The sequence below is a fragment of the Oncorhynchus mykiss genome, chromosome 32 (assembly GCF_013265735.2).
Source record: "Oncorhynchus mykiss isolate Arlee chromosome 32, USDA_OmykA_1.1, whole genome shotgun sequence".
Lineage (NCBI taxonomy): Eukaryota > Metazoa > Chordata > Actinopteri > Salmoniformes > Salmonidae > Oncorhynchus > Oncorhynchus mykiss.
This window is the reverse complement of record NC_050572.1, coordinates 16,196,187-16,220,141: the sequence shown is the minus strand read 5'-3', so window position 1 is coordinate 16,220,141 and position 23,955 is coordinate 16,196,187. Positions and strand designations below refer to the sequence as shown.

General features: G+C 41.6%; 1 protein-coding gene across 1 annotated transcript; it reads right to left on the bottom strand.

The window, feature by feature from the left end:
• Positions 1-7,304: 7,304 nt before the first annotated feature.
• dss1 (26 proteasome complex subunit DSS1) lies at positions 7,305-16,646 on the bottom strand. The gene is given in 3 exon segments (NM_001160587.1): positions 7,305-7,592; positions 12,157-12,250; positions 16,538-16,646. Coding segments are annotated over 3 exon segments (213 nt in total). The 5' UTR covers positions 16,614-16,646; the 3' UTR covers positions 7,305-7,549.
• Between the last annotated feature and the right edge of the window lie 7,309 nt (positions 16,647-23,955).

The following is a 23,955-nucleotide window of genomic DNA, read 5'->3' as shown; positions in this document are numbered from 1 at the left end:
TTTCTCCCATTTTATGTGTTTGTCAGTCAGTAGGATCAGTAGGATAATAAAAATAGAAAACAAACCCTAATTGTTGGTATTGGTGTCTGTGTGGATGGTGACACAGTGGGGAGTTTGTTGGGGACGTCATTGTAAACATATTGATTTACATGTTCAGAAAGCCCATTCAGGCCTATTGCACATTGAGGTTTAATGATAGCATGAAGATAATTCTTATGGAACACTGGATAAGAGTTTTTAGTTAGCTCTTAATTAAATGTCACCCTGTGTAAATAAATACAGCAATATGATAGGCCTACATGCTGAGGATATTGTAGCGAGATCCTCCAAAAGTTGTTGGCTTGACCTATTTCAACCACTTCTATCTTTTGTCCTGATACTACTGCTTTCATTGACACACAGGTTGAGACTCAGTCAATACTACTGTAGTGATCCGTTACTTACAGTATGTGACACATTCACATTCAAATATACAGTGCCTTGCGAAAGTATTCGGCCCCCTTGAACTTTGCGACCTTTTGCCACATTTCAGGCTTCAAACATAAAGATATAAAACTGTATTTTTTTGTGAAGAATCAACAACAAGTGGGACACAATCATGAAGTGGAACGACATTTATTGGATATTTCAAACTTTTTTAACAAATCAAAAACTGAAAAATTGGGCGTGCAAAATTATTCAGCCCCTTTACTTTCAGTGCAGCAAACTCTCTCCAGAAGTTCAGTGAGGATCTCTGAATGATCCAATGTTGACCTAAATGACTAATGATGATAAATACAATCCACCTGTGTGTAATCAAGTCTCCGTATAAATGCACCTGCACTGTGATAGTCTCAGAGGTCCGTTAAAAGCGCAGAGAGCATCATGAAGAACAAGGAACACACCAGGCAGGTCCGAGATACTGTTGTGAAGAAGTTTAAAGCCGGATTTGGATACAAAAATATTTCCCAAGCTTTAAACATCCCAAGGAGCACTGTGCAAGCGATAATATTGAAATGGAAGGAGTATCAGACCACTGCAAATCTACCAAGACCTGGCCGTCCCTCTAAACTTTCAGCTCATACAAGGCGAAGACTGATCAGAGATGCAGCCAAGAGGCCCATGATCACTCTGGATGAACTGCAGAGATCTACAGCTGAGGTGGGAGACTCTGTCCATAGGACAGCAATCAGTCGTATATTGCACAAATCTGGCCTTTATGGAAGAGTGGCAAGAAGAAAGCCATTTCTTAAAGATATCCATAAAAAGTGTTGTTTAAAGTTTGCCACGAGCCACCTGGGAGACACACCAAACATGTGGAAGAAGGTGCTCTGGTCAGATGAAACCAAAATTGAACTTTTTGGCAACAATGCAAAACGTTATGTTTGGCGTAAAAGCAACACAGCTCATCACACTGAACACACCATCCCCACTGTCAAACATGGTGGTGGCAGCATCATGGTTTGGGCCTGCTTTTCTTCAGCAGGGACAGGGAAGATGGTTCAAATTGATGGGAAGATGGATGGAGCCAAATACAGGACCATTCTGGAAGAAAACCTGATGGAGTCTGCAAAAGACCTGAGACTGGGACGGAGATTTGTCTTCCAACAAGACAATGATCCAAAACATAAAGCAAAATCTACAATGGAATGGTTCAAAAATAAACATATCCAGGTGTTAGAATGGCCAAGTCAAAGTCCAGACCTGAATCCAATCGAGAATCTGTGGAAAGAACTGAAAACTGCTGTTCACAAATGCTCTCCATCCAACCTCACTGAGCTCGAGCTGTTTTGCAAGGAGGAATGGGAAAAAATTTCAGTCTCTCGATGTGCAAAACTGATAGAGACATACCCCAAGCGACTTACAGCTGTAATCGCAGCAAAAGGTGGCGCTACAAAATATTAACTTAAGGGGGCTGAATAATTTTGCACGCCCAATTTTTCAGTTTTTGAATTGTTAAAAAAGTTTGAAATATCCAATAAATGTCGTTCCACTTCATGATTGTGTCCCACTTGTTGTTGATTCTTCCCAAAAAAATACAGTTTTATATCTTTATGTTTGAAGCCTGAAATGTGGCAAAAGGTTGCAAAGTTCAAGGGGGCCAAATACTTTCGCAAGACACTGTATGTCAAGCAGAGGTGACTGTGCTGTACCATAACAAAGTATTGTGGGTAATGAATACTGGCAGTAATTTCTACTTTGATTTTATTACTGCATTTTTGAGGAGGCCCTCACCTTCAAGTCTTAGTAAAGTAGTCCCATCAGCAGCCCCATGATGCTTACACTGAATTGTACTGTGTGCGTACCAAATGGCACCTTATTCCCTATTTAGGCTCTGGTTAAAAGTAGTGTACTCTATTCAGAATAGAGTGCCATTTGTGATGCACACTGTTTTCTAATCATTGTCTATGCAGGACCATGCATGTCCATATCACATTCACATTAGGCTGAGAGTGGCCTTTTGCTCAATGTCTGAGAGATTATACATTTATTCCACTCAAAATTCTATCCAGACCAAAAATAAGAGGAATGCTAAACTGCTCTGCTGCAGCAGGGAAGTCCATAATCCACACTGACATTAAACTAAAGGCTGTGTTTTCATAGTGACTCAACCACCACTGATGGCGTTAAAAAGAAGAATTCCTTTTGCTTTCTCTCTGTGTGAGAACATGTCAGATGTGTTTAAGGCCTGTCCGTCCTGAACGACACTGAAGCTCCAACAAGATTCTACTGTCTGAACTGTCCAGTGTCGTGTTCTACGGTCTATGACGAGTCTATCCCCTTTTAACTGAACTTTAATATGTGTGATGGAGAAACAGGTGGGAACTAGACAGGGTATAGTGTAGTGTGATAGAGAACAGGTGGGAACTAGACAGGTTATAGTGTAGTGTGAACTAGACAGGGTATAGTGTAGTGTAACTGAGAAACAGGTGGGAACTAGACAGGGTATAGTGTAGTGTGAACTAGACAGGGTATAGTGTAGTGTGAACTAGACAGGGTATAGTGTAGTGTGAACTAGACAGGGTATAGTGTAGTGTGATGGAGAAACAGGTGGGAACTAGACAGGGTATAGTGTAGTGTGATGGAGAAACAGGTGGGAACTAGACAGGGTATAGTGTAGTGTGAACTAGACAGGGTATAGTGTAGTGTGATGGAGAAACAGAAGGGAACTAGACAGTGTATAGTGTAGTGTAACTGAGAAACAGGTGGGAACTAGACAGGGTATAGTGTAGTGTGATGGAGAAACAGGTGGGAACTAGACAGGGTATAGTGTAGTGTGAACTAGACAGGGTATAGTGTAGTGTGATGGAGAAACAGAAGGGAACTAGACAGTGTATAGTGTAGTGTAACTGAGAAACAGGTGGGAACTAGACAGGGTATAGTGTAGTGTAACTGAGAAACAGGTGGGAACTAGACAGGGTATAGTGTAGTGTGAACTAGACAGGGTATAGTGTAGTGTGAACTAGACAGGGTATAGTGTAGTGTGATGGAGAAACAGAAGGGAACTAGACAGTGTATAGTGTATTGTGATGGAGAAACAGGTGGGAACTAGACAGGTTATAGTGTAGTGTGATGGAGAAACAGGTGGGAACTAGACAGGGTATAGTGTAGTGTGAACTAGACAGGGTATACAGGGTATAGTGTAGTGTGATGGAGAAACAGGTGGGAACTAGACAGGTTATAGTGTAGTGTAACTGAGAAACAGGTGGGAACTAGACAGGGTATAGTGTAGTGTGAACTAGACAGGGTATAGTGTAGTGTGATGGAGAAACAGGTGGGAACTAGACAGGTTATAGTGTAGTGTGATGGAGAAGCAGGTGGAAACTAGACAGGTTATAGTGTAGTGTGATGGAGAAACAGAAGGGAACTAGACAGGGTATACAGGGTATAGTGTAGTGTGAACTAGACAGGGTATAGTGTAGTGTGAACTAGACAGGGTATAGTGTAGTGTGATGGAGAAACAGGTGGGAACTAGACAGGGTATAGTGTAGTGTGAACTAGACAGGGTATAGTGTAGTGTGAACTAGACAGGGTATAGTGTAGTGTGAACTAGACAGGGTATAGTGTAGTGTGATGGAGAAACAGGTGGGAACTAGACAGGGTATAGTGTAGTGTGATGGAGAAACAGGTGGGAACTAGACAGGGTATAGTGTAGTGTGAACTAGACAGGGTATACAGGGTATAGTGTAGTGTGATGGAGAAACAGGTGGAAACTAGACAGGGTATAGTGTAGTGTGAACTAGACAGGGTATACAGGGTATAGTGTAGTGTGAACTAGACAGGTTATAGTGTAGTTATAGTGTAGTGTGACTCAGTTTTGACATGAAAAAACAAGGTCCTCCTTGAAACTGATGCATGCCTGTCTGTCCTGGGGGGTCTCTCTGTGGGAACACTCAGGCTTTTGATAGGGTTTTCCTCCAGTGTCCTCTGAGGTCGTGTCAGCCTCACAATAAACAGGCGAGCCATTCTCACATGGGGAGCCCTCCTCGTTATTTTCAAAAGTAATTACACCTTATTATCGGTGTTTACTTTAGCGAGGGCGAATACAGGTGTGGGACGACACTTGGCCGTGGGTGGTAGGCAGTGATGGGTCTCTCTCTCTCTGGTGAACGACTCGCCCCCTCGTGTCTCTCTCTCTCTCTGGTGAACAACTCGCCCCCTCGTGTCTCTCTTTTTTTTAAGAGGTTTGTGGGGGCATTGTATGTAGCAGTACTCTGCCACTAATTTCATCCCCACAAAAGAAACGTGCAATTAGGCCTATTATTGTAGCAGCTGTGTGCTCCCTGCCTGCACGACTACGACGGCCCCGTCTTTCTTGGCTGGCGGTGGAGGCCTGCTGCGGTCACAGAACCCTGGAACGACCGCAGTACCCACCATTGTCTGAGGGAGAGGGAAGTAAAGTATAGCCTGGGAGGATGCTGTGTGTGTCCTCTCTTCAGTGTTGAGACAGTGGGATGGATCCATCCATCACACACAGCCACAAGGCCAGAGGAACAATATAATAAAATATATATCTAAAATGTTACAAAATATGTTCTTTTCACTGGATTTATATTGTGACATGTCTTGCTGGTTATATTTTTTATATTATCAGCAAAGAAAATGGTCAAACCCTAATCTGGGGTTCCATGTAGAGATGCTTTAGACAAAGTGGACAAAAGCAATTGTAGCAGTCTATTGATGAAACCCAAAATGAAATCATATTGCCTTCCAAAAATAAATCCTCATTGGGTCTCAGTTCAAACTATAAATGTGATTGAGTTGATACATCAATATTGGTCAAAGTGGGCAGATTGCCCATGTCAAGGTGAATCATGCGGGTCATAAATGAATGACAAAAAGTTAGGTAAATGAAAAGCAATTCTAGATGGAGATATTATAGAGAAGAGTGAAAAGCTGTGAGGCCTGTGAGGCTGAATATTGGGGGAGCCACAGAGGCCCTCCTCAAGCCCCAATACAAGGGGACAATCTTCCGCTCTCAGCACAAACAAAATGACTGTGTGTTCTCCTCCGTTTCTCTCACTTACCGATTCTCTCACTCTGCTGCCTTTCCAACAATTAAAATAATGATCCAGCTCCTGGCACTTAGCTTCAAGGGCATAGTTAGATGTGCATCTTTGTGCAATGTGTCAGTCTTGGTTCTGCATCCTCCATTTGATCATGTGACAAATACAATTTTATTTTATTTGACATGTAAAAACCCTTAACTGCAAGACAAGAGTAGTAATGTATACAAGTAAAGGGACTGCTGAATTCACTGGTGTCTATAATGATACCAATATTCCTTTTGGGCATGTTGAAATTTCATTCTGAATGGTTGGAGAAATCAGGATGGGTGTTAGGGCTTTATACACAAGGGAGAAGTTGGATTGTGGTCTGCAGACAACAGTGTTTGGTATAATCACTGGAGAAGAGGGAGCTATAACCTCTTAGGAGATACTCTCTCACCATGAGGACTTACACCTGCACAACCTCAGAAACATCAGAGAACATACCTTAGAGAAGAGAGAACATAACGAACATCAACGCACAGTGGATCACCTGCTGGCTGTCGATGAACAGCGGCGGTTCAACATAGAATGTCAAAGTAGAATCTTTGGGAAATGTGGTAAGACTATTGGACTGCCATCCGCTGCTTTAAACATTCATCAACACGTTCCGTTTTGTGTAGAGAGGTGGTGGTTCGATAAATGAACCCTACATGTTGTTCTGAACTGAAAATCAGGATTGCATCTATAATAATATGTCCATAAATAAAAAGTACTATGAAGAGAAACAAAACAGAATGTGTATAAAACATATCTGATTCCTATTCCAACAGGAGCTATAGCATGCCTACCAGCAACACAAAGGACAATGAGACACAGCCAAGTGCCAGGCAGAGGGGGGAAAACAGGAGGAGGAAGCAGCTCTTCTCTGCTACAGTAGGCTGGCAGGCAGCAGGTCTTACTGGCATCAATTTCAGCTCATCAGCACCCTGAGTAAGAGTCCACAAATGCAGAGAAATCATTTTGCCGGGGGAGTGTGGCTGTGGTAAATTGGCCTCCGGTTCAGTGCGGGGGTCCCTGCTGTGCAGAGCCGGAAGAGTAGGGCCTGGTCGGGAGTAGGGCAGGCCCAGGCAGGGCAGGCCGGGGGCCCCCATGCTGAGACCACCTCCCTGCCCCTGACAAACATGGCAGTGGATAATCTCTCCTTCAGAGACTCAGCCCCAACCCCATGGGCTCAGAGGGAAGGCAGGGGTTGTTATACAGACAGCAGAGAGGAACTCTTCACTGTGTGGCTGGCAGTATGTGTGTGTGTCAGTCATACTTTAGACACAGACAAATATGCACGGCACACACACACAACTTCGCATATCTCCCTGTGTGCGCGTCTCTACCCAGTCTCTCTCTCCGACACACACCTGCTCATTTAAATGGTTTACTATGGGAGAGTGACCATGTGAAAAGTGGGTGGTAGTTTTCAAACCAAGAGCATCACAATGGAAAGATGAGTGATGCAGCACTTGACTCTTACTAACATCATGCAACATTCATATTGTGGATTGCAATAGATGTGGAGAGTGTCACACAGTCCAATAATTACTGGACCATTAAAACGTAGGTTAAGTGTTGTGCTGGCAGAAAAGCTACGTTTCAAATCAATGGCTCTAACAAAAAGTGGTATTTAAACGGATGTTAAACCCAAGCCGTGGACACAAAGTGGTCTTTATAGTAAAACAAAACATTGGAAAATATGGATTTATATTAAAACAGTAACTGACCAGCTGTTTTATGCCCAAAGAGATGGAAAATGTACATAAATAAAGAGTGTGTCAACGGGTACGTGAACTGAACCACCTTTAATGTTTAGATAACTCTTACATTATCTGAATCAATACAGATCATTAGAACAATGAAAACATCCAAAGGGGGACATTTTCAAACACTTTACTCAAGTCAAGTTTTTTTGGGAAAAAAGGAGCGAGTTTAGTTATAAACATCCTCCATCGTAAGTGTGAAGTTTTAACATTCAGAACATCAAAGTCCATCCATATCTAATCCCAGCAGCTGTGTCCACTAGGCAGCTACTACGACGTCTCCATCTTGGAACCATGTTTCTCCAGCTCCGCTCTACGGAGAGAAAAAAAAGGACCAGTCAATTGAGATGATTACAAAGTGTGCGTTCCAACTGGCACTTTTTTCCTTATCTCTAAGTGCACTACTTTTTACCAGAGCCCTATGGGAAGAGTGGGTGCTGTGGTCTTAAGTTGTGCACTATATAGGGAATAGTGTTCCATTTGAGACACATCCAAGCAGTCCAATGGTTAAAGCACAAGTGTCCTTCTATGTTGATTGAGAAAAGCATTATGAAATCCAACTGAAGAAATATAATGCAGACAGCTACAGATTTATAAGGAAGTAGATCTACTTGTACAAGGCTAAATGCTTAAAACATAAATCATACCCCATGTCTTCTATAAATGTCTTAATAGCAGCCATCAAAGGTTTGAATGCCCTATTGTCTGAAGGATACTATAAAAAAAAAAATGTGTACAGACTGGCCACTTCAAGTCAATAGACTAGTTGATTATTCAACAAGCGTAGCCTACGCATGCAACTGCATAGAATACATATTACTGACAATAAAGCACACATTGTAGACTGTCCGTATCATTCAAAGCCTGCATAATAATTTACAAATGACATGCAATAATGCTGACTAATGTCTCCCCAGGTAAGAAAAGCTCTCAGTTGGTGAACTCGGAAAGACGTCAGACAACTCTTCAACCAATTAGCTTAAATTTAGCTAGACGATAAAGCTAGCAAACATTGCTAATAGCCTAATCGTTCAGTTGGCTTGCTTACTTTGCTCAATAAGTCAAACAAAATATTGTATGTAAACTAACAGGGCTACATTATGAAGGTTGTAAACGGCTTTGTTTTATCATCTTTTGGTTGGAAAGGTGAAAGGTCAGTTGATGAAACGACAAAACTCGTAAACTCAGGTACCCTACTTGGAACACAGACTTAGGAGGGTAATTCTAGTGGTCATTTCTGACCTTGAAACTATGGTCTCTACGATAACATTCGAAACACCACTATTCAATGAGGATTTTTTTGTTGATGAGGATTCCATCAACTCAATGGTCAATGCTTTATAGATGTCCGCACTAAACCATATGATCACCACTGTGGGAGAAATGAAAAGCATTTATTGAGCATAAAAAAAAAACTAGGCCAATATGTGTAGCCATAAGACAATTTTTAAGAAAGCTGCCATCCTGTAGGTTCTCACTTCAACCCTGTTCCTGGAGAGCTACCATCCTGTAGGTTCTTACTCCAACCCTGTTCCTGGAGAGCCTATTGTTTGAATCTCCTAATAACTGACGTTATCTGTGCTTGTTATTATTGCCAACTAGTACACTCAAAAGCCTGATTACATTTGCTGTGCCTAAACATTCAGCATGACAATTTTGACTGTTTTAGTTACCATTTAGCCATTTCCCCTTTGTCAAATCTTATAGCCCTACTTAAAGATCAAAGCATCACATCCCTTTAACTGAGGGCTTCATCTTATTTCTAGGGGCGTGAAGCTGAGTGGGGCACAATGATTTGTCATAAGTAAAAGGTGATCGGTGTAGCTAGCTGGCTACGAGCGCTTCGCCCACGGCCGTGTGATCTACAATTCCAACGCCGTTGTTAGAAAGGTCAATAACCATTTAGCCAGCAATGATTTTCGAAATATATGTCCCTTATCTTTCAAAACAGCAAGAAAGAATGTTTCCAATAAAATAGATACTGCTAGCTAACGTTACAGTAAGTTTTGAACAGATCCATACTGTGTGTGCCTCCAGTTGAAGAACTACACTTCCTCCCCAGTTAGCTTACACACAGGTCTTCAAAGCACGCTAGATCGCTAATTAGCACAGGTGACTGCCTCAGTCTTCTGTAAATAAACCATGTGACATGGAGAGATGGCCATGTGGGAACACTAACCCTATAAAGTAGGGTGTCCAATCAAAAATGCAACTTTTGAATAATGGGTAGAATTATACGTTAATTGTGTAGATCAGGGTTGTCCAACCCTGTCCTGGAGAGCTATCATCCTGTAGGTTCTCACTCCAACCCTGTTCCTGGAGAGCTACCATCCTGTAGGTTCTCACTCCAACCCTGTTCCTGGAGAGCTACCATCCTGTAGGTTCTCACTCCAACCCTGTTCCTGGAGAGCTACCATCTTGTAGGTTCTCACTAGCACCCTGTTCCTTTAGGTTTTCACTCCAACCCTCATCTAGCGCAACTTATTATAATAATTAGCCGCTTGAAAAGCTGAATCAGGTTGGTTACAACTGGGGTCAGAGTGAAAACCTACAGGAGGGTAGCTCTCCAGGAACAGGATTGGACAGCCCTGGTGTAGATAATCCTCAAAGAAAACCAACGGTCCAAACCTCATGTCTCTAGCATAATCTGTTCAAGAAAAAAAAAAACGTTTTACCCTTGTAGGATAGAAAAAATTAGAGCAAAAATCCATAGAGGCCAGAGAAGATAAAAAAGTGGTCATAAAAATCAGGAAGATAGCATCGTGTCAGCTAAGCTGACTGCTGTGTGAGAATGAAGGCTACCTGACAGGCTTATCATTGAACTCATCTTCTCAAATGTAGAGGATATAAAATAATATAGAGGTAAGATAGATTTTGAGACATGACATGTAGTATGTTTATATTTTAGTACACACTGTTCATATCAATGCAAAGTTACTGTTCTTTTTTAAAGATAAAAAAAAGCATCTCTCTGAACTGTCAAGGGAGCACTGAGTGTACCCACAAGCTTTTTATTTTCAAAGCCTTTTACATTCAATTCAGATCGTGTCATGCAAATGTAGCTATTTTCACCAGCAGAAGCAACTTGGAAGCCATGACTACAAATCCTCAAAAGTTGCTGGGATAAAGCTGCCGCTCTGTCAGAGCTCGGTGCTTATTATCAGATGTATTAGGTTAGAAATCCGACTTTTTGGATATGATGTTAATGATATGTTAGAGAAAGACCCCACTGAATGAATCAGGACATAAAAAATTATATTGGTGTAAATTTAACTTGACTTTTTAATTATCATTTTTATCATCATTGTAAAGGATTTAAACACTGTTTCCCATAATTGTTCAATGAACCATAAACAATTAATGAACATGCACCTGTGGAACATTCGTTAAGACACTAACAGCTTACAGACGGTAGGCAATTAAGGTCACAGTTATGAAAACTTAGGACACTAAAGAGGCTTTTCTACTGTCTCTGAAAAACATCAAAAGAAAGATGCCCAGGGTCCCTGCTCATATACGTGAACGTACCTTAGGCATGATGCAAGGAGGCATGAGAACTGCAGATGTGGCCAGGGCAATAAATCGCAATGTCCGTACTGTGAGACTCCTAAGCCAACGCTACAGGGAGACGGGACGGACAGCTGATTGTCCTCGCAGTGGCAGACCACGTTTAACAACTCCTGCACAGGATCGGTACATCCGAACATCACACCTGCGGGACAGGTACAGGATGGCGGCAACAAAAACTGCCCGAGTTACACCAGGAATACACCATCCCTCCATCAGTGCTCAGAATGTCCGTAATAGGCTGAGAGAGGCTGGACTAAGGGCTTGTAGGCCTGTTGTAAGGCAGGTCCTCACCAGATATCCCCGGCAACAACGTTGCCTATCGGCACAAGCCCACCATCGCTGGACCAGACAGGACTGGCAAAAAGTGCTCTTCACTGGCGAGTCGCGGTTTTGTCGAACCAGGGGTGATGGGCGGATTCTCATTTATTGTCAAAGGAATGAACGTTACACCGAGGCCTGTCCTCTGGAGCAGGATCGAATTGGGGTGATGGGTCCATCATGGTCTGGGGCGGTGTGTCACAGTATCATCGGACTGAGCTTGTTGTCATTGCAGGCAATCTCAACACTGTGCGTTACAGGGAAGACATCCTCCTCCCTCATGTGGTACCCTTCCTGTAGACTCATCCTGACATGACCCTCCAGCATGACAATGCCACCAGCAATACTGCTCATTATGTGCGTGATTTCCTGCAAGACATGAATGTCAGTGTCTGCGAAGAGCCCGGATCTAAATCCCATTGAGCACGTCTCGAACCTGTTGGATCGGAGGGCGAGGGCTTGGGCCATTCCCCCCCAGAAATGTCCGGGAACTTGCAGGTGCCTTGTTGGAAGAGTGGGGTAACATCTCACAGCAAGAACTGGCAAATCTGGTGCAGTCCATGAGGAGGAGATGCACTGCAGTACTTAATGCAGCTGGTGACCACACCAGATACTGACTGTTACTTTTGACCCTCTCTTTGTTCAGAAACACATCATTCCATTTCTGTTAGTCACATGTCTGTGGAACTTGTTCAGTTTATGTCTCAGTTGTTGAATCTTATGTTCACACAAATATTTACACATGTTAAATTTGCTGAAAATAAAAGCAGTTGGCAGTGAGAGGACATTTCTTTTTTTGCTGAGTTCATGTTCCTTATGTTTCCAAAACCCTGCCGATTTGTCTCCCGTGAAGAAGATACAGTGAAAAATAAGTTGATGTCCCCTTGAGCAAGGCGCCTAACCCTAATTGCTCCTGTAAATCGCTCTGGATTAAAGATTTTGCTAAATAATAATACAAATGTAAATATATGAATGGTGTGGCTGGCTACCGGAGTTGATTAGAGAAGTCATCCTCTACGTTGTCATCATCCCAGTTGTCTTCCCACACGTGGGCATCTTCATCCTCATCCAGACCCGTCCAATCTGAACACAGAGAAATACAATGAAGAGAAATTATGAAACACCGTTAGCTAGCTAACAAGTAACTCTACAGGGCCGTCCATGTTAAGGACGATACCTAGAATAAAAAATGTATTATTCTAATTCAAGTGAACATGAGCGTTCACAACTGCAATAACTACAAAAATAGTGGAGAACGATAACGAGAGCCATCGTTTGGATCACTTTCAGAGTGATATTTTCCCTATCCCTCCAACGAGAAAACATTGATAACCACTTCGATAAAACGTGAATGCAGAGCGTACAGTGAACTTGCCTAAATACCTGTGCATATGTGAGCATATTGGTGGCCACATAAATTATAGGATGACTTTGGAGAATGATGTCGACAAACAGCGCATGAGAATGCCATATTTTCCAACGGTAGGCCCTAGAGGTCGACCGATTAATCGCTATGGCCGATTAATTGGGGCCAATTTCAAGTTTTCATAAGAAATCGGTATATTTGGACGCCGATTGGCCGATAAATATATATTTTTTTACACCTTTACTTAACTTGGCAAGTCAGTTAAGAACATGTTCTTATTTTCAATGACAGCCTAGGAACAGTGGGTTAACTGCCTTGTTCAGGGGCAGAACGCCAGATTTTTACCTTGTCAGCTCGGGGATTCAATCTTGCAACCTTACAGTTAACTAGTCCAACGCTCTAACCACCCGCCTCACGAGGAGCCTGCCTGTTACGTGAATGCAGTAAGAAGCCAAGGTAAATTGCTAGCTAGCATTAAACTTATCTTATAAAAAACAATCAATCAATCATAATCACTAGTTAACTACACATGGTTCAAATCATCAAATCAAATTTATTTGTCACATACACATGGTTAGCAGATGTTAATGCGAGTGTAGCGAAATGCTTGTGCTTCTAGTTCCGACAATGCAGTAATAACAAGTAATCTAACTAACAATTCCAAAACTACTGTCTTGTACACAGTGTAAGGGGATAAAGAATATGTACATAAGGATATATGAATGAGTGATGGTACAGAGCAGCATAGGCAAGATACAGTAGATGGTATTGAGTACAGTATGTACAAATGAGATGAGTATGTAAACAAAGTGGCATAGTTTAAAGTGGCTAGTGATACATGTATTACATAAGGATACAGTCGATGATATAGAGTACAGTATATACGTATGCATATGAGATGAATAATGTAGGGTAAGTAACATTATATAAGGTAGCATTGTTTAAAGTGGCTAGTGATATATTTACATCATTTCCCATCAATTCCCATTATTAAAGTGGCTGGAGTTGAGTCAGTGTCAGTGTGTTGGCAGCAGCCACTCAGTGTTAGTGGTGGCTGTTTAACAGTCTGATGGCCTTGAGATAGAAGCTGTTTTTCAGTCTCTCGGTCCCAGCTTTGATGCACCTGTACTGACCTCGCCTTCTGGATGATAGCGAGGTGAACAGGCAGTGGCTCGGGTGGTTGATGTCCTTGATGATCTTTATGGCCTTCCTGTGACATCGGGTGGTGTAGGTGTCCTGGAGGGCAGGTAGTTTGCCCCCGGTGATGCGTTGTGCAGACCTCACTACCCTCTGGAGAGCCTTACGGTTGAGGGCGGTGCAGTTGCCATACCAGGCGGTGATACAGCCCGCCAGGATGCTCTCGATTGTGCATCTGTAGAAGTTTGTGAGTGCTTTTGGTGACAAGCCGAATTTCTTCAGCCTCCTGAGGTTGAAGAGGCGCTGCTGCGCCTTCTTCACGATGCTGTCTGTGTGAGTGGACCAATTCAGTTTGTCTGTGATGTGTATGCCGAGGAACTTAAAACTTGCTACCCTCTCCACTACTGTTCCATCGATGTGGATAGGGTGTTCACTCTGCTGTTTCCTCTGCTGTTTCCTGGTTGATGATATTACTAGTTTATCTTGCGTGTCCTGCGTTGTATATAATCGATGCGGTGCGCATTCGCAAAAAAGGACTGTCATTGCTCCAATGTGTACCTAACATAAACATCAATGCCTTTCTTAAAATCAATACACAGAAGTATATATTTTTAAACCTGAATATTTAGCTAAAAGAAATCCAGGTTAGCAGGCAATATTAACCTGGTGAAATTGTGTCATTTCTCTTGCGTTCATTGCAAACAGAGTCAGGGTATATGCAACAGTTTGGGCCGCTTGGCTCGTTGCGAACTAATTTGCCAGAATTTTACGTAATTATGACATAACATTGAAGGTTGTACAATGTAACAGCAATATTTAGACTTAAGGATGCCACCCGGTTCCGGTTGCGTATTTCACTGAAAGAATAAACGTCTTGTTTTCGAGATGATAGTTTCCGGATTTGACCATATTAATGACCTAAGGCTCGTATTTCTGTGTGTTATTATGTTATAATTAAGGCTATGATTTGATAGAGCAGTCTGACTGAGCGATGGTAGGCAGCAGCAGGCTCTTAAGCATTCATTCAAACAGCACTTTCGTGAGTTTTGCCAGCAGCTCTTCCCTGTGCTTCAAGCATTGCTCTGTTTATGACTTCAAGCCTATCAACTTCCGAGATTAGGCTGGTGTAACCGATGTGAAATGGCTAGCTAGTTAGCGGGGTGCGCGCTAATAGCGTTTCAAACATCACTCGTTCTGAGACTTGGAGTGGTTGTTCCCCTTGCTCTGCATGGGTAACACTGCTTCGAGGGTGGCTGTGTCGATGTGTTCCTGGTTCGAGCCCAGGTAGGAGCGAGGAGAGGGACGGAAGCTATACTGTTACACTGGCAATACTAAAGTGCCTATAAGAACATCCAATAGTCAAAGGTATCTGAAATACAAATCGTATAGAGAGAAATAGTCCTATAATTCCTACAACCTAAAACATCTTACCTGGGAATATTGAAGACTCATGTCAAAAGGAACCACCAGCTTTCATACGTTCTCATGTTCTGAGCAAGGAACTGAAACTTTAGCTTTCTTACATGGCACACACACACTTTTACTTTCTTCTCCAACACTTTGTTTTTGCATTATTTAAAACAAATTGAACATGTTTCATTATTTATTTGAGGCTAAATTGATTTGATTGATGTATTATATTAAGTTAAAATAAGTGTTAATTTAGTATTGTTGTAATTGCCATTATTACAAATAAATTGTAAAAAAATAATTAAATCGGCTTTTTTTGGTCCTCCAATAATCGGTATCTGCGTTGAAAAATCATAATCGGTCGACCTCTACTCTCTTCCAGCTGTTCTCATGCGCAATATAGGCTAAAGGCTACGCAAGACTCCCCGCTATTCCTTTTCACGTGAAATCCCAGAAAAGCTATAGGACATTTATTTGTATACTTATTTTTGTTTAATGCTAGGCATTTGTGGAGTGAAGCAGGCTTGCTCTTGTTAATTGCTGGATATAAAATAGGCCAAATTAACATTCGGGAAAAGTTAAATAGTGTGAGTGTTGGTGTGATCACATTGTTGCACTGATGCGTTGCAAAACGTTTCAACGGAGAGATGAGCACAGAGGAAAAGAAGATGCAAACGAATTGACAACTTACAAACCACTTCAGCAACGAGGCATGATGTAAATGATACCCGGGATAAACAGGGATTATTGTTGAATTGTTAGATATGAGTTTATTATTTTTCATTAGGCATACATGTACATTTAAGTATTATTTGCAGTTGTCCCACACTGAAGCAGTGAATGGTCTGTGTTACCACCTTATTAATAGGCCTGCAGTAAGATGCGTTGATCAGTTGACTGACAGGTGTACGTGTGGAACAGTGGAACGATAAACGGTCTGCTGTTGTGGAGCCCCCACCCCAGCGTTTAGGTTATAGTTATGTATATTTTATCGTTCAAGTTATCAAACTTGGTGTGGATGGCCCTTTACTCAACTAGCTACTACTCTAGCTAGCGTTGTCTAAGTAACGTAGCTAGCTAGCTACAGTAACTAACGTTAATTAACGCTAGCTGGCTTTTAGCTAGATGCTGCGCGTTGTTGTTTACATTACAGCTAATGTTAGTTAACTAATGTTTAACTATGTAAAGTTTACACCAGCGCAATCGCTAATTAGCTAACGTTATAAGTTCAATCAGGTGAATAATACAATTCAAAGTGGTAGCTACTAAGCTAGCTAGCCGCTGCTGCTAGCACACTAGCTATTTACTTTTACTTCATTCAATGTTGTTAACATAGCTTGCTAAACTAGCTGAGTCACTGTCGGGCCCGGTTTTGTCACTAAAAGTTGTCACTAAATGAGACAATTCAGTAAAAAACGGGTGAACAATAGTAACGTATGGAAATATAATGAATTTACCCTCGGCTGGGAATTCTTCAAACTCATCGTCCTCCTCTAATAATCCCAAATCCACAGTCTGTTTCTTGTCTGACATGTTTGCTATCTTTTCGTTGCGCGTCGCTGTGATGACAGAACGGATTTCCAGTGAGGGTAGTTATGGGATAGTGGTGGTAGTGCGCATTGGCAGAGAGTGTTCCGCAAACACAATGAAGCTGTCCGCATCACCTACGCTCCACTGACTGAAGCCAGGGTCTTCTTCTTCTTTGACTGAAGCCAGGGTCAGTGCTATCCGGAATCCTTGGGACGTTCCTAACCTTAAACCTTACCCTAACCCTAACCATTTTACATTTAAACTTCAATGGAGTAGGGACCTCCCAAGGATTCCGGATTCGGACCTTGAAGCCAGCCAGGTATGTTGATGTTGGAATGATTTTGTATTCGTTAAAAAAACAAGAAAACAAGACAAAAAAAAACATTAATAATATATATATATGTGTGTTATAATAGGCTACAACTACATAATTGGCTACAACTACATTTAAAATCTTCCATCTTAAATCTCTTAATTTATGTCAACACATAATCTTACTCAAATCCTTCCTACTTAAAACACAAAACCCTGCACAGTCCTTCGGTCCCACAAAACATACAGAAAAATTATCCAAATTTAAGTCAAGATTTTTCATTGAGGAACAAATGTGCATTATGATCCTTGTGGCCTGTTTAAATAATGAACCAGCAGCCACAGCTTAGTATGTAGTTTAGATGAGAGCATATCTACCACAAAACCACATGCACCACAATGAAAATTGCCCCTGCAGCTGTCACTATGCTGACAGAGGGTGAACCTCAACATAGGCTCTGCTTACTTGTTCTATTTTCACATTATTTTGTAATCATCCTAAACCCTTAAACATGATGACAATGCCACAACATTAGAGGGGAGTAGAGGGAGGGAGAACAGAACAAGGAAAAGAAGAAGCCAATACTGTACTACACAATAAATTGGAGGAAATACTTTCATTATGTTCAATTTGATGTGAGAATTATTAACGTTTGATGTGAGAATAGTGTATAGGAATTGGGGAACAACAATCGAAACTTGGTATAGAATAGCTCAGATAATACAGTAGGATGATCACTCCTCTGATCCCAGCTAGGCTATAGAAGCCTGGGGAGATTGTGTAGTAGTGTCTTGCAGAAGCATACCTGAGACTGCAGTTACACTGTGGCGCCTGGAGTCTCCCAGATATTGGACTGAGGGAGGGAAAGAAAGAGGAATAAAGGGTAAGACAGCATGGCTGCCTGGCCAGAGTCAGACTGACTCCCAGACTTTCTTCTCTCTGTGTTGCGTCTCTGAGAATGCATGCCTTTCATACACCCCTTCAGGACAGGCTGGCTGGGCCACCAAGTCCTCACCTCACAGAGACAGAGGGGTTTGACTCCAACCCTGCCTGCCCAGCCAGTCTGGCATTCTGTCTCTGTCACTGCCTGGACCTTTATCACCACCCAGATCACACTATGGTCCTGAGGGTGTGCATAGAGAGAAAAGTATCTAGGGAGATTGGAGGGGGCTACCTAGTCTGAACCATCATCGCCTAGTCTACCCCCCCCCCCCCCCCCCCCCCCACCTGACTGCCACCCCCCCACCACCTGACTGACCCCCAGCTCCCACCTGACTGATCCCCTTCAGATTAGGGACAGACTAGACCTCTTCTTCCCTGCCATTGAAAGTGACAACACACAGGAACATGAAGCTGTCTAGTCAACCTGTCCCGGGGCCCTTTGTCTGACCATCAATCCATCCCCTCCAGTCATTCAGACATTGTACTACTTGCCAGAAATGCTTCACTTCCTAAAGAATAGACCAACTCAAAGATGAACAGGAATAAGAAGATGACAGCCTGGCATGGAAATTCTGTCTTTCTTGTTGCTGCCTCGTCTGCATATTTAATAATTTCTCTTCTTTTTTTAATCTTGCTCTTTTGTGTGGATAAAATAACAGTTTAGTTGCAATAATTATTCAGTTTAATGTCATCTTTTGTTTTATTTAGACATTCTAAGAAAATTGTGGTAGCTTAAATGTGTTAAATAAGCAATAGAATATGCCCTGAGACATAGTAAGTGATCAGTGCGGATTAGCTGTATTTAACTATCCAGTTAATACAATCAATCCCAGATTTGTCTTTGGAAATTTGAGGGACTGATATGCTTCCAGGATATGTCTGTCAAGATTCGGTATTAAACTTAATCCCATCCAGTCACTAAGTCTGGGTCATTGTGTTTTGTATGGCGACTCTCTATCTGTTAATAAACCAGGACAGTTCTTTTCAAAGGAAAATATGTGATCAAATAAAGACAACAAATATACATTTGAGTACATTTATGCTAGAGAGGTAAACATAAATGTTTGCTTTTGTCTGTTTTATTATTTTATCATTTTTTGACTTATTCATTCAAGTTTCTGTCATGAAGAATTTAAGTTTCATATTTTCTCCCCTGTCTGTCTTGAAAAGGCCTGTCATCTGGGGCTTGAGGTACAGTTTGCCAAGAGGCTAATGGTCCCTTTATGACAATACAATCTGATGTCTGTCCCAGCTAGCCCCCAGGTAATCCTGTCCTCCTCGGCGGCTTAGCCATGCTCAGGCTTAAGTTGCATATTTTGTTTTTATCAAGACGAGGTAGAAATGAAATATGGGGGGTCTATCTCGATTTCCTAAAAAACGGACAGAGGTACAGGAGGACCCCCGGTTCCTCGTTTCAGATTTGTAAACACTGTGCAGGGGAACAATGACACCTCTATTACAGGGGGCTCCCTTTCCCACTGTGCAGTTTACAGTTCACATCTTGTACAGTTGACAATTTAAACTCTGTACAGTTTACAATTCACATATTGTACAGTTTAGAAGTTTAACCCTGTACAGTTTACAATTCACATATTGTACAGTTTAGAAGTTTAACCCTGTACAGTTTACAATTCACATATTGTACAGTTTACAATTTAAACCTTGTACAGTTGACAATTTAAACTCTGTACAGTTTACAATTCACATATTGTACAGTTTAGAAGTTTAACCCTGTACAGTTTACAATTCACATATTGTACAGTTTACAATTCAAACCTTGTAAAGTTTACAACTTTAACCTTGTAACATTTACAATTCACATCTTGTACAGTTTACAATTTAAACCCATGATATGGATGTCTTCAACATATTACAAATGTCACGCCCTGACCATAGAGAGCCTGTTATTCTCAATGTTGGTTAGGTCGGGGTGTGACTAAGGTGGGTCATCTAGGTAATTATATATCTATGTTGGCCTGGTATGAGTTCCAATCAGAGGCAGCTGTTTATCTTTGTCTCTGATTGGGGATCATATTTAGGCAGCCATTTCCCCTTTCGTTTTTGTGGGATTTTGACTATGGATAGTAGCCTGTTAGCACTATTATAGCGTCACGGTTTGTTTTTCTTGTTTTGTTTGGTGAGTTTATTATTTATTAAACATGTGGAATTCTACAAACGCTGCGCCTTGGTCTAATCATTATGACGATCGTGACAACAAAAGACTCATTACCCTGAATCAAATTTTAGCCAATAGCCTGTAATGTCACATTGACTTTACATCCATGCTGCTATGCTATGATCCTGGACAAATATGCTTAGCTCTGCAGTATGTGAAAAGCACTTGGACCCTCTTACCATCTTACCAGAGGTGATGTCCCCTTCTGTGAACAGCGCTCTCAGTGAGAGTACCCATTAAGCAACATGAGTCATTCCCTGTGTGTGGGTACATGGTTAATGTCTATGCAAATATGAATGTTTAATTTGAAATGCATTAGATCCTATGATTCTTTATAGTTCATTAGTTTTTAAATGTACTGTACGTCAACCACATTTCTGGTTCCATTTTTCAACTACTCCTCTCTACAGAGTGGTCAACCAAAAATAATTGTAAAACGATACACATTTTCTCTCCCTTTACTCAGTGAGACAGCATTGATCCAGGCCTGGAGTGCATCTATTGTAGGATAAGGTGTCCCATGGTCACCAGTACAATGGTGGTCTGTGTGGTGACGTGTCACATATCTGTGTTGATATCCTGGCTACCTGGAACAACCATTAATTCTATGGTTATAGTTCTCACATCATGTCCCAATAGAATATACTATACCTCTCTCTCTCTCTTTCGCTCTCTCTCCCTCCCATTGGGCCCTGGTATGACAGCGTAAAGTGGTCGTCCCTCTGCACAGGGGCCCAGTGAGGGGTGACGAGCTGCTCTGCTCTAATACCTGCTCCTAACCCGCTCCTCCTCATCTGTCATCGCAGGGGGAAAAAGAGGAAGAATTACACATGCTTCAGGTGACGGTGGCGGCTCTTTTTTCTACATACCATGGATGCATCCCAAAAAGCACCCTATTTCCTATATAGAGATGTAGGATCTTAATTTGACCAGTTTCTGCCAGGAGGAAAATAATCCTGCAGCAACAGGAAATGTGAAATTGTGGATTATAATAAATGGGCCTTTTTAGTTAGGGCAAATCAATTCAGACATTTAACGTGGAAATTACAACAGGTTGATCAAATTAAGATCCGATATCTGTAGTGCAATACTAGGACACACAGAGTAATGAACTATGTGAAAAAGTTTGCCATTTGGGACGCATCGCTTGTCTTTTAGCTACGTTGACTTCCCATCATCAGCGTGAAAGCAGTCACACACCAAGCTGTGCATCACATAGCCCTACTGTGTGATGTCATTTAACCATCCATTCTTCAACCATCCACTTTAATATGATGTCATGTTAAATACATACATTTCAGACATTTCAAGCATATATTATCTCGCTCGATTGTAACCAAGGTGTGAATTGTGCAATTTTTTTTACTGTATCTTTTATGAATCAAGCATCAAATGTATCAATTATTTTAATCTAATCAATAACTCTACTGTTAATTTTATTCAGGTGGTTTTACATCATTGTGGAATTCCGACATGTAATCCCCAACATGTGGCTTTCCGATTCGTCCCTAACCAAGGAAGTGGCCTCCTGATTGGTCTGATTGATAAATGAAGCTCTCCTTGTGTTCCTGGGGGTCTGCAGCAGCTCTGAGGGCCTCTGTAGGGTCTGGACTATGTCCAGGAAACCTCTAACAGCTACTTATTAAGTAATTAGTCCCACTAGGCGGCGAGACGGCCGAGGGTGCAGGGACTGATGGTGGTCACCTGGGTTCGGAGTTGCCCCAGTGTCCAGATCCCATTGGTCACATTTTAGTCTTGTTTCTCCTCTTCTCTCCTCTCCTCTCCGCTCCTCTCCGTTCCTCTCATTTCTCATCTCTAAAGAGGTCAGTGCTCCTGTGTTTTCACAGCTTGGCTGGGTTATTTACAGAGTTGTAATTATTAGTATTTTATCAAAACCAACAACTGCCATCCCCCACACCTCTCCATGCCACCAATGTGTCTTTGTCCCCGACCCTCTAGAGCAATGGTTGCCAGGGGGGGAACTCAGTCCGGCTTTAAACTTACTCTTGAAAGTTGTAATAGTGGAATGCACAAGATACATTTTCTATTATTCAATCAGAAATGTCCAGATCAACTAGTGTTTTTTTATTTATTTAAAAAAATTCCCAAAAGATGTTGTAATTATTTGTCACTCAAAAATCACATGAATACACATGTTGTAAATTTTGTATCAAGACCGTCCAAATGTGCCTAATGGTTTATTCATACATTTTCAAGTTCCTAACTGTGCACTCTCCTCAAACAATAGCATTGCATTCTTTCACTATAATAGCTACTGTAAATTGGACAGTGCAGTTAGATTAACAAGAATTTAAGCTTTCTGCAATGTCAGATATGTCTATGTCCTGGGAAATGTTCTTGTTACTTACAACCTCATGCTAATCACATTAGCCTACGCTAGCTCAACTGTCCCGCGGGGGACCCACCGATCCTGTAGAGGTTTTAAAGGCAGTCTGCAGGAATCAAATGAACACAAGTAGTCAGTTTCCTCTATGTTTCTATCTTGCAACAATATGTAAAGTTTACCATATAAAATTTGGATTCACCTCACAAGTTATTTGCACTGAGGTGGTTAATTATAAAAAGGAGAGGAAGTATGCAAGAGTAGGCATGCACGGAAGGGGCTTCCCCCAGCGCAGCAAAGTCATTACTGTTCAATAATTGTTTCTTCTCCTTCATTGAGTTTTTGAACCTGAATGCACCATGTGTGTTTACAATCAATTTCAGAATTCTCAAGCAGACAAAAAGAGTCATTTTTGCATAAACTACCTCAATTAAGAAAGTGGGGTGGATTGAATGAGCTTTCAGATTGATTTTCTGACCTGCAACATAGGCCTTCAGCTTTAAATGTGTCTTTATAACAGTGAGAATGATGGTTCGCTCTCACACTGCAACCCAGGGAGAGTGGAAAGAGTTAAGATGTGTATGATTTATCGTGTTGGCCAGATTGTGTGCACAGCCGTTAGTAACACTGAACAAACCCGTCCACTGCTGCAGAACCCACTACAGCCCACATAGACCTAAACTGTGGACACAGCTCTGTCTGGGTTCTCAAATTGATCACAAAGGAGGAGTACCCACTTATGTGTATGGAAGTCCAGGGCAAGAAACCAACAATAATTTTCGAGAGTATGGCCAAAGGCAAAGCTTAAATGGCTCAGCCAATGACAAGCGTTTAGGCAGGCCTGAGCACTCTGTGTAGACTACAGATGAAACACTAGGAGGTGAAAGGTAAAGTGATGATTTGCCATTAAGATTTTTCAAAGAAAGAAGAATCCCAAGGGTCCATTTTGTGCTGGTTATAATTATACTCCCCCCTCTCCCACCAGCACCCCTTGTTCTATAATTGAATGCTTGCAAATACACAATAGGGTTATTAAGCTCTGGAAGATAGACATTCAAAGTGTTTGTGTATTTTATGGGAAGTAGATTGAATAGGGCAAAATCTGATTTAGAAAATAAGATATCAATCATATTATCCAAAAGGAGCACATTCTATTTTGAGCATTTTAATATTTTATTATACCTTAATAGACCTATGAAATGCTTGCCTGTGTTAATTGAAACAGCTGAGCAGAATGCATGTAACGAGTCCTGTATGTTGCTGGTGAGAGAGTCAGGCGCAGGACAGCAGATACGAGTAAAAAAAACGTGCTTTCCTCAAAAAATACAAATATACAAAATAACATCTTGAGCACACACAGACAGACCAAAAATTATAATAAACAATCACTCACTGTCACGCCCTGGCCATAGAGAGGCTTTTATTCTCTATTTTGGTTAGGCCAGGGTGTGAATAGGGTGGGCATTCTAGTTTCTTTATTTCTATGTTTTGGCTAGGTATGGTTCTCAATCAGGGACAGCTATCTATCGTTCTCTCTGATTGGGAATCATACTTAGGCAGTCTTTTTCCC